The following is a 17036-nucleotide window of genomic DNA, read 5'->3' as shown; positions in this document are numbered from 1 at the left end:
AACGAGGCGGCGGGCCCAGCACAGAGCAGGCCTGGAACGAACAGCAGCTGCTGCTCTTTATAGTGTGCACGTGATCACCATCACGTCTAGAGGCTACGTCGGCAGCCTGCAGGGTGGGGGGAGGCGAGCCACCGCCACCCAGGTGCCCGCCCCTCCCAGCCTCCTCCAAGGAGAAGGACCCCGACGGCCCCATCCAGCGCCGCAGACTTGACTCGGGTACGGACAGAGCGATCTGCCTGCTGGGCTGAGTCCTGGGGAGGGTTTCCAGACTGCTCTCCTGTCGTGGGTACAGTTGTGTCCCCCAAAAAGACACGATGGAGTTCCTAAGTCCTGGCACCTGTGAACGTGAACTCGTGTGGACACAGGGTCTTTGCAGATGTGACCAAGTTGAGGCAGGGTCATACTGGAGGAGGGCGGACCCTACCCTACGTCCCGTGACTGATGCCCTTATAAGAAGGACACAGAGATGGCCACAGAGGGAGGACGGCCACGGGAAGACAGGCGGACTGGAGGGATGTGGCCACAAGCCAAAGAGAGCCAAGAAGGGACAAGGAAGGACGCTGAGCCCACGCTGACACCTTGATTTCAGACTTCTGGCCCCTAGAACCGCGAGAGAATACGTTTCCGACGCGAGCCCTCCGCTTTGTGGTCATTCGGGAAGGCAGACCGAGGACGCTACCGCATCGCCAGCCCCCGGGCCCTGGCTTTGACCTCATGTCCGGGAACCCCGCGTCTGCACGTGGAAAGGTCGGGCCCCAGCGCCAGCACACTGGAGACCCCTTCGTTCCCCTGCCCCTGCTTTTTTCCAGCAGGAAAACACACAAACCCCAGGAGAGGGGGTGGCGAGCAGTAACTTCTGCCCAAAGCACCGCACTCCGGCCCCGAACTCTAACAGCATGCCCCATGGACTCACTGATGGCTGCTCCAAGGACATTTCCCGACCTGAACGTCTGTAGCAACTCCGGAGGTCAGGCCCCGTGATCATCCCCACTATGCAGATGTGTAGACTGAGGCCACGCAGGACAGAGCTGGATGGGACGGGGCTTGACTTCCGGCTTTATTTCTCCCTAAGGCACCCCCACCCCCGCTGCCTTGGCTAGCAGCCTTTTCTTAGCAGAATCCTCAGGAAGAACAGCTTCTCGGGATATCAGAACTCACGCTGGTAACGAAAAGACCTGGGAGGAGAAGCCCGAGAGGACGGGCAGGCGTGGTGCGGGACTGGGGGGTCCTCGGGACGTGTTTTTGCACTCACCGCTGCCTCGTTACCCTTCGTTACCCTTCCAGGCAGCTCCCAAGGCCCTGGGAATTACTAGTCCCAGGCGGGAATTCAGATCCAGCAGGGTATGTAGAAAACGGTGGCATCCGAACTTGGCCTGCATTCTTGACTTTGTCAATAAAGCCCAAAGAGCCCCGTGAGAAGGTGACATTGGGCCGTCTGGACTCTGCCAAGTCCAGGGCTCCGCCCTCGGAGGAAGGGGGGGCGTCCACCCAGGATGGCGTTCCATGCGCCATTTCCCCGCTCCTGCAAGAATGCGGTTCGAAGCCCACGAAGGGACGGACTGTTTTTTTTTTTTTTTTTAATTAATTAATTTATTTATTGAGAGAGAGAGAGAGAGAGAGAGAGAACATGGGGGAGGGGCAGAGACAGGGAGAGAGAGAGAATCCCAAGCAGGCTCCACACTGTCAGCACAGAGGGGCTGCTCGAGGGGCAGCCTCACCCCTGCAGGTGGACCCTGACGTCCCGGAGCCTGATGTCACCCACAGGGCCACAGGCTGGCGAGGGGCCAGGCCTTTCCAGTCCCTGGCTTCCCGCAGTGGTGGACCGTGGACGGAATTCATCCGCCTGGGGGCCAGGACCTTCCGCTCCTGAAGTCTGGTCAGGCACAGCTCCCCTGCTATCTTCCCAGCCCCTGCCAGACCGGCAAGCACAGGTCCCATGCCCGCACCCACAGCTTGCCCACCCCTCTGGGCCCTCGAGCCCCTGCAGGCTCAGGACTCCCCCCCCCCCGCCCCCACCCCTTCCCCAGACACGGACGCAGAGTCTTCCGGAACCCAGCTGACTGCCAGCACACCCACTCGCTCCCCAGAGGTGATCTGCCCCTCCAGCTTGGAGACTTCAGACGAAGCCCTCTGCCTGCAAGATTTCCAAATATCCAGGCTCAGAGTCCAGGACCCTCCACGATCTGGGCACAGACTTTTGTTCCTTCTGTTTCTGCTTCGTGCCCCACGGAGTCCCTCCAGGCCCCTTTCTGCCACCAACCTCCAACCAGAAGACAAAGTGACTGCTTAGTCTCCGGACTTTCTACCTGCTTCCAGCCCCTGGGACTTCAGCCAGGCGCTGCCCTTCCCCCCCGGGGTGGCCTTCCTCCCTTTCCTCCAACTAATTCCTTCTTCAGTGATCGTAATCACAATAATGCTGCTGCTGCTGATGTGGATGCTGTAGGGTGTCTTGATTCAAGGCATCGGCTGTGGACCCAGAAGACTGCCTGGGCTGGGTTGTGGCTTTACCACCTCGGGCTGACTGCTTCCGTTTCCCTGGGCCTCAGTTTCCTCGTCTGTAAAGTGAGAACCATAATAACACCTTCCTCCCTGGGAGATCTCAAGGCTGAAAAAACACGTCCAGAGACGCGAAATGGGCCAGGCAAACGGTAGGGGCTCGTCAGTATTGGCCGTCCTCCCTCTGCCTCGCGTTCGGATCTCGGGACAGGGCCGGCCTCCTCTAGCCGACTGGGCGTTGGCTGAGGCCGAGGGGGCGGCCCGCAGAGGGTAGAGGTGCCAGCTATGTGCCTGGTAGACAGACAAGGACTTTCTTGACCTGACTTTGTTCGGGCTCTTTGAGCCCTCTGCTGGACGAGGCCCTTCCTTGGGCTTCTCTCTCTCTCTCTCTCTCTCTCTCTCTCTCTCTCTCTCGTCTTGTCCTTGCAGGATCCAGTTTGAGCAAGAATCCTGCTAGGTCAGTTTCGTCCAACTCCCCCCCCCCCCCCCCCAATGTCTTATCGCCGTGGCCTGCCTTCAGCGAGAATTCCCTTCAGCAGGTCACCGAGAGTGTCCCTTATCCCACATGCTTCCTCCCCGAGTGCCTTCCCCCCGACTGCCCCCGGCCCTGCTCCTCGGCTATAAATCCCCGCTCATCCTTGTCGGCAGGGGAGTGGAGTCTAATTTCTCTTCCCCACTGAACGCCTCTGTCCACAACTGGGAAACACATAAGCTCGGCCAAACTCAGTTTTTTTAGGGCCCGTCTGGCCGTGGAATCTGATCCACCGCGGTGTGAGGCTATTTAGAGCCCTGGTCTACCCCACTCGGTATATAGATCTGGTGCGGAAACGGTCCCCGGGATGCCGCCCTGGTGCCTCCAGCAGGGTATCATTGGGTTGAGAGGGAATCACAAGTCACATCTGGCCCTGAGGGTGTCCGCTAAGGGCCGCGGGATTCGCACCGGACTCCAGAGATGGCCTACAACGTAGCAGGAGCCTCAGAGACAGGCTCTGGAAAGTGCTTGGTAAGAAGCAGTAATCCCTGGGGGGGCATTACGATTATTTTGCGTTGACCGCTTAAAGGCCGAGAGGCTGGACAATTCAAGGAATGGCCACAACCTGAGAGCTCTCTCCCTCCACAGCTCCTAGGAGCGCTGGGTAACAAAATTACACACTTCTTTTTATTTATTTTTTTAACATTTATTCATTTTTGAGAGTCAGAGTGTGAGCAGGGGAGGGGCAGACAGAGAGGGAGACACAGAATCAGAAGCAGGCCCCAGGCTCCGAGCTGTCAGCACAGAGCCCGACGCGGGGCTCGAACTCACGGACCGCGAGATCATGACCCGAGCCGCAGTCGGACGCTCAACCGATGGAGCCACCCGGGCACCCCTACACGCATTTTCTAGATGGATAACGGAGCTGGTAAGAAAGTGAGGAGCGTCACCAGGACCCAGAACGATAATACTAATATTATCATTAAGATAGTCTTATCACCTCGCTTCTATCGTATTTAATTATTGATTTTCCTGAAGGCCAGAATAGTGCTTGAAAGACGCAGTGATTCAACGGGGAGGGACATTCTCAGTGCCTCAATGCATCGGGCCGTCTAGCACTTGCCACAACCTCAGTCAGGGCTGTCCCATTTCACAGATGAGGAGACTGAGCCCTTCCCGTGCCGGCAGAGCGGGGATCCAAGCCCCGGGTAGTCTGGCTCCCGGGTCTGTATTCGTCGCTCGTTGCGCTCTAATGAGCAAGATGGTTAAGTCACAGGAAGAGGCCTGTGTGGCAGGGAGAGGGCGTTGAGACAGAGGGTAAAGCCAGCAGTCAGGAGGGGAGACACTGAGCAAGCAGGCTGATGGCGGAGGTAACTGACCTCTTCACACAAAGCCAGGGGCCACGCCCCTAATAAATGGGTAGCCGGGAAAAAGATCTGTCCCCTGAGAAAGAGGGATGACAAAGAAAACCTGTGTGTGTCCCCCTGAGCTCAAGGGAGAAAAGAAAAAGCATGAGAGTCTCTTAGAATCTATGACCCTGCATCTGGATGAGGTTTGACCGGGCTGGTGACAGCCGGGGGCTACCCGCCAGAGCCGTCTTAAAGGTACCCTGGAGGGGTGGCCCCCCGCAAGCCAGGCCAGGTGTCCACAGGTAACTCCCGGCTGGAAATAAACTCAAGATCTCAATGACACGGTGCACAAGGAAACAGGCCACCAGGAGGGAAGGACAGCACACGTGACAAAACTCCCGGGAGCTTGAGCCAAGAAACTCTTGGAAAGAGCCTGTCCCGTGCATTTGCTCAGCGTAGTCAAAGGGATACGAGAAAGCAAGACTGGAACAAGATGTTATCAGAGCCAGCTGCCTTCTAGGAAGCCGGCGTCCCGGGCATGGGACGGGGCTCAGTGGTCCCAGCTTCCTGGGCGCCCCCCTAGGTGCGTCTCACTGGCGATTCCCCCGCCGTCCTTCCTCGACGGACCGCAGTCTGCGGAAAGGTCCCAGCCGACTCCAGGGCCCGGGGAGCCTGCTGAGCTGGGGTCCCGGAGTCCCTGGGGTTTTCAGGTTCTGTGACCCCCCCCCCCCCCCCCCCCCCCATACTGTCTGCAAAACTCCTTTTGCCTTTGGCCGGGGTGAGAGGTTCTCTGAAAGGTGAAGGTGAGGGATGAGCATGGCCCACTGGAACGGAGCATCCGCGGTACCCGAACGTTTGGAGGAGGGAGAGCGTTGTTTGCGTACGAAACTCCGCACGGCTCTGTTACAGACTAAGGTGAAACCTTGTGCCTTCTGTAGATGACGCGGGAGGCTTCGGCCATCTCAAGGTGACGGGACCTCCTTGGGTCCCCAGCAAACCTCCTGAGGATGCCCTCCTCCCTCTCCCCTGCAGTTAGCAGAGCCTGAGGACCCTGTTCCAGACGCCGCGTCCCCGGATTACGCCCGTCCACAGGAACACCGAGGATGCTGCTCTGCTCGTCACACGGGGACCCCGGTACGAGGGCTCCTAGAAGATCATCCCTTGGGTCTCATTACCAGGAAAACCTGTGCTCTCATCTTAAGGGTTTGCTCGAGTCCAACATCACTCCATATCTCACAGGTACACCGGACCTCCTGGCAGGTTTTTTTTCTTTTTTTTTTTTTTTTTTAAATCTGGGTGCCTCTGGATGATGATTCTAGAACAACACTACGGCAGGTATCACCTTAGGAGCATTTTTCATAGAGCCAGGCTCGCCCAAGGGAGGGGCGCATACAATCACATCATCAACATCCACTCCCCTGCAGGTATCAGCATTCCTGCCTTACAGACGGGTTGAGGAAGCTGTTCCTGGTGAGGCCATGTTCCCCCCCGGGGCACACAGGGAGTCAGGGAGAGCAGCGGGCCACTTCCCCCGGTGGCCCCCGCAGCAGGGGAGCGCTAGTAAAGATCTGACTCCCTTCCTGGGGCTGGAGGGGGCAGGTTGGGGAAGCTAACCACTTCCAGAGGAGTCCGGAGGGAAGGGACCTTCTCCCACGGTCCCCTGGGGTCCCTGAGCCCCTCAGCTCTCCTTCGCGCTCCCCTCCTCACACATCCGTCTAGGGCTCCCACACTCCCCTTGTCCGTTGACGTGGTTTAACTGGCACAGGGTGTCTAAGAAAGGCATTTAGCCAAAACCACCTGGCCCTCCTTTCCTACAAGAAAGGCTCTTTCAACACCGTAGAAGCAGGAGGAAACCAGTCAGGCTTCCCAGGGAAGGGCGCCGGGCCGCCCTGTTCCAACATCACCTCCCAGGCCCTCCTCGCTCTGCTGTTTCCCGCAGGAAGCCATGCGCAAGGGCTCCGTTTTACAGGTGGAGAGACCGAGGCCTCAGGCAGGGGTGGGACACACGGGCCACCCACCAGCAGGACTGTCCTGATGTGTGGGGAAACGGAGGAGGACTTGCTGAGGTCCCACCGGGTGGCCCGGCACCCACCTCCCTCCCTCGAGGGGTCGCCCTACCAGTAAGAATTCCTGCCCAGTTTTCCGGGGAGCAGGCTGCAGGGCACGGGGCACTGGCCAGCCCTGGGTGCCAGAGGCAGTGGGTGGAGGACGGTGATTGCCCCGGGGAGTCCTGAAGAGCCCTCAGCAGCTGTGACATTTTAAACAGGCCCGGAAGGGGGAGCTTGCCCAGCGGTGGGGCGATTGGTGGGCCACACCATCAGTAGGGGCCGGCCTTGTGCTCAGCAGCTCCACCCGCCCGACGTAATCTCCCAGCAGCTCCCCCTGAGAGGCTGTGGTGGGGGGAGGTGACCCTAGGGGCCTCGTGAAGGCCTTCAGGGGCCCCTGAAGCCAGGGGAGGGTGAAGGGCGTTCCAAGGGATGCAGTGTGGTGAAAAGGGACCCGACCAGGCCAGACGGGCAGTCTGGATGCTGGGGGGGAGAGTGGGCGCCATGCTGCCGGCCTTGGGGTGCGTGAAGGTTTCAGAACTCTGGAGTCCGTGGGTTAGCTCTGCTCCCCTCCGCTCCCTGCCCTGCAGGCCCAGCCAGCCCCCCAGGCTCTGGTTCCACCATCACCAGCCCTGAAAACGTGCGCATGTCACGTGGGGGTGATGCCAGGACCACACGGGGCGGTAGAAATGGCAGAAAGGGTCACGGATGTGACCTTTGGGCATCCCCTCCCACCGCGATGCTGAGATGAGGCCAGGCCCACGGCTCGGGCTCTGTGAGCACTGGGGTGGGGGTGGGGGGTTCCACGTGTCTCGCCTAGCTGAAAAGCCCCAGGCCCTGCCCCCAGCCTGCCCCTCTGACCCAGGCCCTCCTGGACCTGTGTCAATTTGGGAACCCCTTGTCTGTGGGCAGGTCTCACGGCTGGCCTCAGACCCAGGCCCTCTGGGGCCCCAAGCGCACTGATGCAGTCACCCCAGCCCTGGTCTCCCGCTGCTCATCTGCTGTCCTTTGAGCCTCAGTCTCTTGATCCGGAAGACAGGAAACCAGGGAACGGCAGGAGCCCCCTCCCCACCTGCTCGCGCGCTCTCCTCCTCTGGGTGCTGGGCATGGGAGGACGGCTCTGCCCAGTCGCCCTGCCTGGTCCCCAAGGGGGCCCTCGTTCCGGTCTTGGTGGTTTCTGGTTTTGCATAACCAGGGCTTTGGCTCTTTCTCTGTGGTTCCCAGTGTGGGTGGCAGATAACGTGGGGACGGAGGTGAGATATCTGCACCCAGGAACTGAGGCTGCCCGGGGACCTTGGGGCACCTTCAACCTCAACGATTTCCCCAGACCGGAGGGACAGGTGACAGGAAGGGGTCTCGGGGGCCCCGGACCACAGGGATGAGACAAGAGGGTGGGGTTGTAAGCTCCCGGCCCCTTGCAGGTACCCCCAGGCTGTCAGCTCTGGCGATATCTGAGAGGAGAGGAAAAGGGGGGTCAGGAGCCTCCTGAACAAACGAAAGTCGAGGTCAACATCCTGATGAAAGGCGCTGCCCTTGGAGGCCGGGCGCAGTTCACGTGCACATACCTGGCCTTCCCTCTGTCTGGAAAGACCTTCCTCTAAGCCTGGCTTGGTTGGTCAACTCCTATTCATCCTGCAAAACCCTGCCCGGGGTGACCTCCCCCAGCAAAGCCTTCTCCACGAGCCCCACCGCCCTGCCTGTGCGAGCGCCTCTGGGGGACGGCACTGCCCAGGCTTCCCGCCACCACGGGCACGTTCCCCAGGAGGTTGAGAGTGAGATCCCTCACTCCTGAGGACATGCTCCTTCCTGACTCCTTAGCTGGCTCCCGTGGCCACAAGTACTACGTAGGACGCACCACACGTGGGGTCTGCCTCCACAGCATTCCCGGGTGGGCGGGCCCCTAACAGCCTCAGTCTGCGCTGAGGACACAGGGCCGTGAGGGCAAAGCCACAAGCCGTTTACTCTTCCCTCCTTTTCGTTCAGAGACAACCTCTCGACAACCTAGCGCATGCCAGGCCCTGAGCTAAGTGCTGGAGCTGAACCTGGCCCTGGCCAAGTCTTTCACCCCGGGCCAGCCTCGGTGTCTATTTGGCCATCATAACTGCTCTGGGAGGGAGACACAATGCTGGGGGGCAGGGAGGAGTCCCCATTTTACAACGGGAGGCCTGCACTGGGCATACTGCAGCATCCAGAGCCCAGCATCTGAAACTGCATCCAGGGGGCCCGGCCCACCCCACCTTGTCTGTCCAGCTGCAAATGGGGGGAAGGGACTCTCACCCTCTCCTGGTGGAGGGAGGGAAGGGTGGTGGGCTCTGAAAGGGGCCTGGACAGGCCTCTTCCTCCTCCCTCCTCTCTTCTTGTCCCCCACTGCCCACGGCACCTGTTAGCAAACAGGCAGGAAAGAGTCGTCTGACTCCAGACATTCTCAGCCCCCGACCATCCAACACCAGGGCCCGCAGTCTCCTGGAGGGCCTCCTTGGCCTTGGGGCCAACAGACCAAGGGGATGGCCTCCGACGTTGACGGTCAGCATGGAGGCCTTTTCTCTTCACGCTCACCTGTGCCGGCCCCGCCCCCTCAGTGACTCGGTGGGCAGATGTGTTCCTGCCCGCCTCGGCGGCAGGGGCCCGCTGCTCTCAGGGCTCTCTCTGGGTGACCTCGTGAAATCAAACTCACTTCCCTCTGGAAATGAGTTCCATCTGGCCTTGAACCTGTGGGTTCACTCCGTCCCCGAGGTGGCTCCCGTCCCCTAACCAGCCACCCTGGGTGATGCTCTGACCACAGACTACAGAACCAGTCCCGGCAAGGACTCGGCATGCTGAGCTTTTAAGATTCGTTCTATGAATGAGTGGTGACTGATGTCACTTTCTAATCCCCTCTCTGCAGATGACACAGCGGAGGCCCCGGAGGCTCAGGGACAAGCAAGGGGTACAAGAAAGATGCTCCAAGTTGGGCTCCGGGGACAAACAGACCTGGGCTCAATGTACACCTGTGACTCGGCCTCAGTTTCCCCATTCTGTGAAATGGGGACACAGCAGCGCCTGCCTCACAAGGTTGGGTGAGGATCTCACGGGTTCCTCCGTGCAAAGTGCCTCCCCCAGTGGCAGCCTAGTGGATGGAGCGTTCAGGGCTCAGGGGGTGCAGGGGGTGATGCTCTTGGGGTGGGGGGCACCCCTCCCCATCACTCAGGATCCAGTCCAGCCCTCTCCTTCAGGGTCTCCCCATCCCTCCGTCACCTTTCCCCGGGACTCCAGCCACACAGCACTCACTGGCCTAGCACACCTGCCTCCCCGGCAAACCCACCCTCCAGCAAGGTGCCAGCTATACAAGGCTGGGTGGGCGTCCTCTGGGCCTCCCTCTGTGATAGCTCCATCGCACCTTGGGTCTGTGTCCCATCAGCCTCCCTCATCAGACTACATCATGCCAGTCTGATGGAGAGCCAGACCCAGCAGGCAGGAGCTGCGTCTTCATGGCATTTGCCTCCCAGGGTTTAACACGTGCCTCTCAACACACGTGCAAAGCCACCGAATGAACACCCATGAACACGCCTGGCCACCTGCCTGCTTCCCTCGGTCAAATAAATGCTGGGTTTGCAGAATGGACGTGGGGCCTGACAGATGGGCTGAGTCGCTTGGGGTCGCACAGCTCCAAGAGGAGGGACTCTGGCCGGGAGGCCAGCTCTCCTGACCCCCAGGGTTCTGCAATGCCGCCCCCATCCCCGGCACCGCCTGTCTCTCTCCTGGCCCCAGAAATCCTGACTGACTGTCCAGCTGAACATCCATTGTCTGTGAAGGTCAGGAAAATGGAGGCCCCGTCTGTAGACTCTAAATGCACTGAGTTTCCTCACAGAGCACACCCTACAGCTTTTCTCCTGTCCCTTACCACGTGTTTCTAAAACCCCACCTTGCCCCGGGGGAGGGGTGGGGTGGGGCGGGGGATGCAGAGCAGCCTAGAAGGCTTCCTGGGGGAGGAGGGCCTTGAAGAACCAACAGAAGCCCTCGGTGAAGGTGAAGACAGACAGGAAAAGAGTTCCGGGCAGAGGAACCCGGGAAAGGCGGAGAGCAACTAGTCATATACAATCTGACCTGCGTGCATGCGCACGCAGTGAGGGGCGACGCCGGCCCGGGGCCACGCGTCACCTGGCTCCCTCTTGTAGCCGTGGTGGCGAGCACGGCTCCAGGACCAGAGCTTCCCTTCAGAACTCCACGGACAGACACGGCTCGGCCAGGCCCCCGGGCACCAGCTTCTGGTTACTCCCCGGGAGAGCCGACCGCAAAGCCTGCTGGGGCCTCTCTGGAAACCAGACCTGGTCCAAAGGCCAGTGAACGCCTATCCGGCCGATGTGCACATGTGTCGAAGGACAAGGACACAGGCGTGATCTTCACTGGAGAAGGCAGAGTTTACCCCCAATTCGCCAGCGGGCACGAGGCTCAGAGACGCGGAGCGCGCTGCCCGCTTCTCCCAGCAGATGCGTGAGCAGAAGAGCTGGCCCAGGTGCTGAACCCAGCCCTCTCCGGTTCCACGCCCCCCACCCCGTCCCCGGGGCGTTAGTGTCCCCCCACCGGACGCTGGCCTCTGGGCAGCGCACCCAGAAGACGTTTTATGAATGAGTGAACAAAAGAATCTGAAATCCTTGCTCTTTCTCCCCCCCGCCCCACCCGCCAGCAGGAAGGAGCCATCTGCCACTGTGTTTTGTTGTCACTCTGAAAATCAAAAGCGCAAACCCAGAGTCACAGCTCCGTGTCACATCAGGTCGGACAGACACCCTAGCCCCTGATGCCAGGCTGGAGCTCCGTTTGGGCCTCGCGGGCGGACAGACGAGGACCAAAATCCCACTCAGCCACCAGCCCCTGGAGACCTGATCCACTGCACCCCACCCCCCCCCCCGCCCCTGCTCTGAGCCTTGGTATTCCCACCACCGAATGGAGGTGCCAGGGGACCCACCTACCTTGCTGGCTGCCGTGAGGACTAAGGAGAAGGGACCCTGCAGGGGTGAGTGCAGGGGGGATCCCGGCCCGCTGGCCTCCTCTGCCTGTGACCTTGGCTGCTGGGGAGGCTCTGGAACCCTCTGGACTAACTGCACCCGATGCCCTGGTCCTGTGGGCAGCTGAATGGCTTACCCATTATGAGGCACCCACACGGCCAAAGGGCAGAGGGGCCAGCGAGGGCGCGGGCAGGTGGCTCACTGGGCTCCCCCGTGACTCAGCAGGACTCAGGGAGGCTGCTGGTGTAGGGGTGGGAGCTGCCCCTGGGCATACCCTGTGCAGGGAAGCCCAGCTGCCGCTGTTTCTGATAAATATTTTATCACTGCTCACAGAGCGGTCCCCGGGAAGGCACCCCTTCCTGCCCGGACAGGAGGACGTGGCTGGGTCGGGTGCGGGGTGGGGTCAGGAGCCCAGACGTCTAGCTCATTCAGGTCAGCACAGCTCAGCCAATGACCCCTGAGCCCCACCCACACTCTGCCCCACGCCGTGCTGGGTGCTGGGCTCAGCCCTGCCCCGGGGACAGCACCCACGTTCCTCTCCACCACGCCCAGCGTACCGGCCCCCTGCCCTTTGGCCCAAACGGTCCATCCTGCTGGCCCAGTGACGGTGCTGCCTCCTCCGGGAAGCATTCCTGATGCTTCCCTTCTTACTGTGTGACCTTGGGCAGGGCCGTCACTCTCTCTGGGACTGTTTCTAAAATGGAAGGGATGACCCCCCCCCCAGTCGTGGGGAACAAGGTGAAATTATACAAATGCAGGGTCTCCCAGCGCCTCGCCCACATGGGCACCTTCCATTTGGAGGGCGCTGAACATCAGGAATCCAGTCAATAAATATTACTGAGCGTGTCTCAGGGTGGGACACAGGGACATACGGAGCCTGGCCCCTGTTCGCAGGGGTCCGTGACTTTACTGGGGACACAGGACCTGAATAATAATACTCCTACTGCTAATAACAGCAACCACAACCACACAACAGTAATAAGAGCTGCCACGGTTCAAGCCCCTGCCAGATAGGCGACATCACATCCCCTCATTTATGTCCCCAGTAGCCCTGTGCCGTGCGGTTCTTACCCCCATTTCATAACAGAGCGGAAGCCACAGCTCCCCGTCTCTCCATCCTTGGGCCTCCCAGCACCCCTAACCCAGCATGGCCAAAGCCAAGCTCGGGGTCTTCTCCCAGCCTTCCCTCTCCACGCTGAGACTACTGTCCCAAGGATCACCCACCACCTACTGAAGTCTGAGACTGATAATCCTGGGGGCTCTTAAGGTAGTGAGCTCCCTGTCACAGGAGATAATCAAGCAGGGGCATCATGCCTATCATCAATAAGTGGCCTCACTGGCTGGCTTTCAGTCCATCTCACTCAGACCCAAAGGCTTGACCAGCTGCGTGACCTTAGACGAGAGACTGACCTCCCTGTGCCTCGCCTTCCCCATCTGTACAACGGGCTCATACGATGGCCTCGGCGGGTGAAATGGGGGCAAATATGTAAACTTGCAAGCTGTCTTCCAAGTGCATCTCAAGGGCTGCCTGTGTGTTGACTATTATTAGTTCGTAGCTTTACCTTACTCCCCCCCCCCATCCCTTCCCGAGAACCAAGCAGGGTGGGAATCAAAATTTCCATTTCACAGATTTGAAAAGTGAGGCACAGAGAATAACCCCTCAGATTCAAAGGGTCTGTGGTAGGACCAGAACCAGAATGTGGGTCTTCTGGTGCTGAATGGGGGCCACCCTCCCAGCCTGGGTCCTCCCTCCCCACGGTCTTTCCTCCCGGGCTCTCTTCTGGGCTCCAGGCAGACTGGTTTTGCTGGAGAAACTGCTTTGGCAACACACAGAAGGTTCTTAACCGGTTCAGCTGATGGCATAGAAAGCAAAGCCTAAAGAACCTTCCGGAAAATGAGCAAGACTTCTGCTGGGGTCAGAGGAGCCCCACTGTGGTAGCTCCTGATGGCAAGGTGCCTCGGTGACAGTCTCTCACCTTGAGGCAGGTAGCGGGATGGGGTGAACGGGGGCAGGCGCACCACCGGCCAGAGACCCTAGGTTTGAGCCCCGCCCCTCCCTCCTTGCTGCCCTCCTTGGTCTCTCGGCAACCACTTGGCCTCTCTGAGCCTCAGTTTGCCTATCTGTTAATTGGGGATGACCACGATCACCTTCTGGGCTGGCTGGAAGGAGTGAATGGGGTGGTGCCTGGGGAGGTCTGTGCACAGGACCCGGCACATAGTAGGTGCTCAGGAAACAGCAGCCCCCCCTTTCTTTCCAGACAGAAGCCCACGCCCTGGGGTCAGAACTGAGGAGAGCAATATTCTGTGTTGAAACGAGCTGCATGCATTTTCCTGATCGTCCTTTCAGAAGGGACCTGGCCCCGGCGTCCCCACCCCCACCTGCCCCTGTGTGTAGACGGTCAGTGGCGACGCGACAGTGAATTCCACCTCTGTCCTCTCTGCTGGCCCGGAGGGTACAGAGGGGCACAAGCGTCAGCCGAAGGTTTCCCTGTGCCAGGCGCCGAGTCCTCCCGCGACCCAGAGGCGGCCATCAACACCGACATCAACACCGACGCTGACGGTGACTCCATGGCGCCTGAGCGCTCGCGGTCACGGTGAGATGCTGTCGCTGTATGACAGCACTCTTCAGCACTGGCACAGGGCACTGTCCCCTCTCAGGGCCCTACACGACGTCACGAGGTCCTTGCAACAACCCTCTGCGGTGACTGCCACAACTGTCCCCAAGAAACGAAGGCAGACGGAGGTTTAGTGACTCACCAATGTCACCCAGCCCAGGGGCGGGTGGGCCGGGACTCGAACCCAAGCAGCCTGGCTCCAGAGCCCATGGTTGTAATCACCTAAACAGTTTATGCCAATCTACATCATGCAAACTGCAGAACTGAAGCTCAGAGAGGTTAGGCAGGTTTCCCGTGGCCACACAGCTATTAAATGGTGCCGCCAGGATTTACAGCAGGTGGGCCTGACTCTGGGGTCCCCGGCCTTTGCAGCCCCTCTCTGGCCCTGGCTGGCTCCTCCTCCCAGCCCCCCAGAGCTGTGTCCGAGACTGAGGGATCCCTGAGTCACCAGAACTGTGCTCACAGACCTCAAAGTCCCCATCCCGCCGTGTGGTCCCCCCCTGAGATTCAGTGTTGAGACCTGTAAGAGGGATGTGGTTAAAAGGCAAACAGAGGGTTATAGTGTCACCAGGAAGTCACCTTCTCGTTCCACTAAACCCACATCGTCAAAGCAGTCCAAGAGTCGAATGTGTATCTCCCGACTCTGACTTGGGGGATGGCTGGCCTTCCTCCACAGGCAGCCCTGGGCCACCGTGCTTCAGGGTGAGTCCTGGAGCAGGGCGTCCTGATCCTGCTGTGTGACCCTGAGGACCAGTGACACCACAGCCTGACCCTAGAGCTCCCCATCCAAATGGCGCCGGTGGCCTCCCCCTTTCTGTGTGGGTCTCTTTGCCTTAGTGGGGACCCCCTTGCCCTCTGCCAGGCCTGGAGAAGGCCGGTGGGAGTAAGCAAGTGAATGAATGAATGAATGAATGGATGGATGAATGACCTTTTCTGCCCCTCTATGGGTATCTTGGGAGCCCGCTCTCCTCACAGATGTCCCAGAAGATGATTTTGTTCATGTCTGTGAACGCCCAGCACTCGGGGCACGTGGAGAGGGCCCCAGTCTTTCTCCTTCCTTCTCCTCACCCCAGCCCCTCCTGGCTCTGCCGGGAGTCCCCCGGGGGACCCGGGTGTTACCTCCCAGGGCCTGCATCGAGAGAGATCTGGCACCAGCAGCCCAGTCGGGTCCCATAAAACGCTGCCTGACTCTGCCCAGGCAATTCTGCTCGACCATATCCCCAGGCCTTTTAATCCATCCATTAGAAACAGAAAAATCCATTAGCTAACAAATGTTTCCGCACAGGCCGCTTTCCCTGCTTATGAGAAATTAAGTCCACGCGAATCTCCCCGTCACCAGATAGTTAAACTCGCCGAAACACAGAGAGTGCCGACCCCTCTCACGACGTAGGCCATGTTCACGGTGGGCTTGTGATGTGTCGGGCATTATGCCTCTTTGGCATCCCTGTAAGTAGTGGGTAATATTATGGTTTCCAGTTTTCAGATGGAAAAATGGAGGCCCTGAGAGGCAGTGACTTGGGTAGAGCGGTGGCCCTGGGGTGCCGACCCAGGTCTGCCTGACTCCAGAGCCCCCCCTCTGCCCCCACAGTTTCAGCAAGCAGCTCAGAATCCCAGACCATTTGGCAGGAAGGACCCTTGGGAGGCCATAACCTGCGGACTGATGGGGACTTGGCCTCAGAGAGGGGGAGTGCCTTGCTCAGGGACACAGCGAGACCACGCCTTGGGTTGCTTGCGTTGCTCTTGGGTCCCCCCCCACTGCCTACCGGCCAGAGGGAACTACGTGCCCTCATCCAAAGCCACCACACGTCGGTGTTCACACTTGTATGTATGCAGGGCGGGGGAGGGGATGAGTTGTGAGCTATGGATTCCTGGTGCCCCCATCAGAGGTCAGGACGAGAGCCCAGGAACTGGCATGTTGTCAAGCACTGTCGCTGAAGGGGACCCAGCTTACCCCTCCAGGAAGGGTTCTCAGGCTGGGCCTGGTGCAGGAGGAGGTCCGAGGGCCACAGGGAGCCCCCCGCCCCCTCCAGATGCAGTCCAGGGAGTGGTGTTTGGGATCCCGGGGAAACTCCGACACAGCCAGGCTTCCTCCAAAAGCATCGCGAATCACCTGCACAGCAATGGCCACTCCATGCATCCTGCCGGCAGCTGCCCGCGGTTCTCACTGCTGCCCCACGGCTCGGGTGGGGCAATGGAGGCCACCCACAGGAAGTGGCCTGGCTGGGCAGGGCCATCACCACACCCCGCGATCCTCCCCCGCCCCCAGGCGCCAGGGACTCTGCCCAAGCACAGCCAGTTCTCCCCTACCTTGGCTCCATTGGAAACAATCTTAGAAAGCGTCAGGCCCTGCTCCTGTGAACAGGGTCCAGGGCACGGTCTGATTTTGCCAGAGGCCCAGACTCAGAGCCAGGCGGGTCTGCCCCGTGTGCTGTCTCTCACGGGATGGGAGGGGGGCTCCCCTATGTGCTTCCGCCCCGGGGTCTCTGCCCTCAGATGTGTCTACTTCCCAGACCGACCCCCCCCCCCCCCCCCCACGGCTCTGCAGGGCCAGCTCCCCGCAGGAAGGTGGCGGGAGGCCCAGGCCAGAGGCCAGAGGGGTGGGGCCCCACGCCGAAACAGGACAGGGCTGGGAAAGGAGGTGCCTCCCTCCCTTTACCATCTTTGTTTGCTCTATTAAGGGGGGCACTGTAAAGGGAGGGGAAGGGCTGCCGTGGGGCGGGGGCAGCGTTGGGGAAGGAAGATCAGGAAACAAGGCAGCTGGACGCCCAGCTGGACGGATGCGCAGAGACCCACCCACAGAGACCGAGAGAAAGTCAGAGATAGAGACGAGAAGGGGGCGGGGCGGGACGGGGCGAGGTGGGGGGGTGGGTAGCGGCGAGGGGGAGAGACCCAGAGAGAGGAGCGGGGAGGTCGGGGGTACCGGTAGTGGGTGAGGCTGGAGCCCCCTGCCGGGGGCCGCCCAACCCCTGTCCCATCCCCTGTCCCCGCACCCGGCGTGACGCGCGCGCGCGCGCACACACACACACACACACACACACACACACACCGCGCCGCCGGCCCCGGCCACCCGCAGGGGC

At 60.3% G+C, this 17036-nt stretch overlaps 2 protein-coding genes across 3 annotated transcripts in view; one reads left to right on the top strand and one right to left on the bottom strand.

Annotated features, from left to right (window-relative positions):
• PRR5 (proline rich 5) overlaps window positions 1–17036 on the bottom strand; it is a 50014-nt gene that overhangs the window by 32852 nt on the left and 126 nt on the right. Inside the window, exon 1 of one of the 2 annotated variants that reach the window (XM_045463491.1) lies at window positions 11309–11772. The exons of the other annotated variant lie outside the window; for it this stretch is intronic. The gene's annotated coding sequence lies outside the window, so the exon portion shown is untranslated. Of the gene's footprint in view, window positions 1–11308; window positions 11773–17036 lie in introns of those variants that run through there. 2 annotated transcript variants of the gene reach the window in all.
• Window positions 10299–16813, top strand: LOC123590380. Its single transcript, XM_045463498.1, has 2 exons — window positions 10299–11352; window positions 13603–16813. Exon 2 carries the CDS (start codon window positions 15620–15622, stop codon window positions 16634–16636), a length of 1017 nt encoding a protein of 338 aa, XP_045319454.1. The 5' UTR covers window positions 10299–11352; window positions 13603–15619; the 3' UTR covers window positions 16637–16813.

This window comes from Leopardus geoffroyi, chromosome B4 (genome assembly GCF_018350155.1).
Source record: "Leopardus geoffroyi isolate Oge1 chromosome B4, O.geoffroyi_Oge1_pat1.0, whole genome shotgun sequence".
NCBI lineage: Eukaryota > Metazoa > Chordata > Mammalia > Carnivora > Felidae > Leopardus > Leopardus geoffroyi.
Note: the sequence above shows the minus strand (reverse complement) of the source record. Positions and strands in the feature narration are given on the sequence as shown.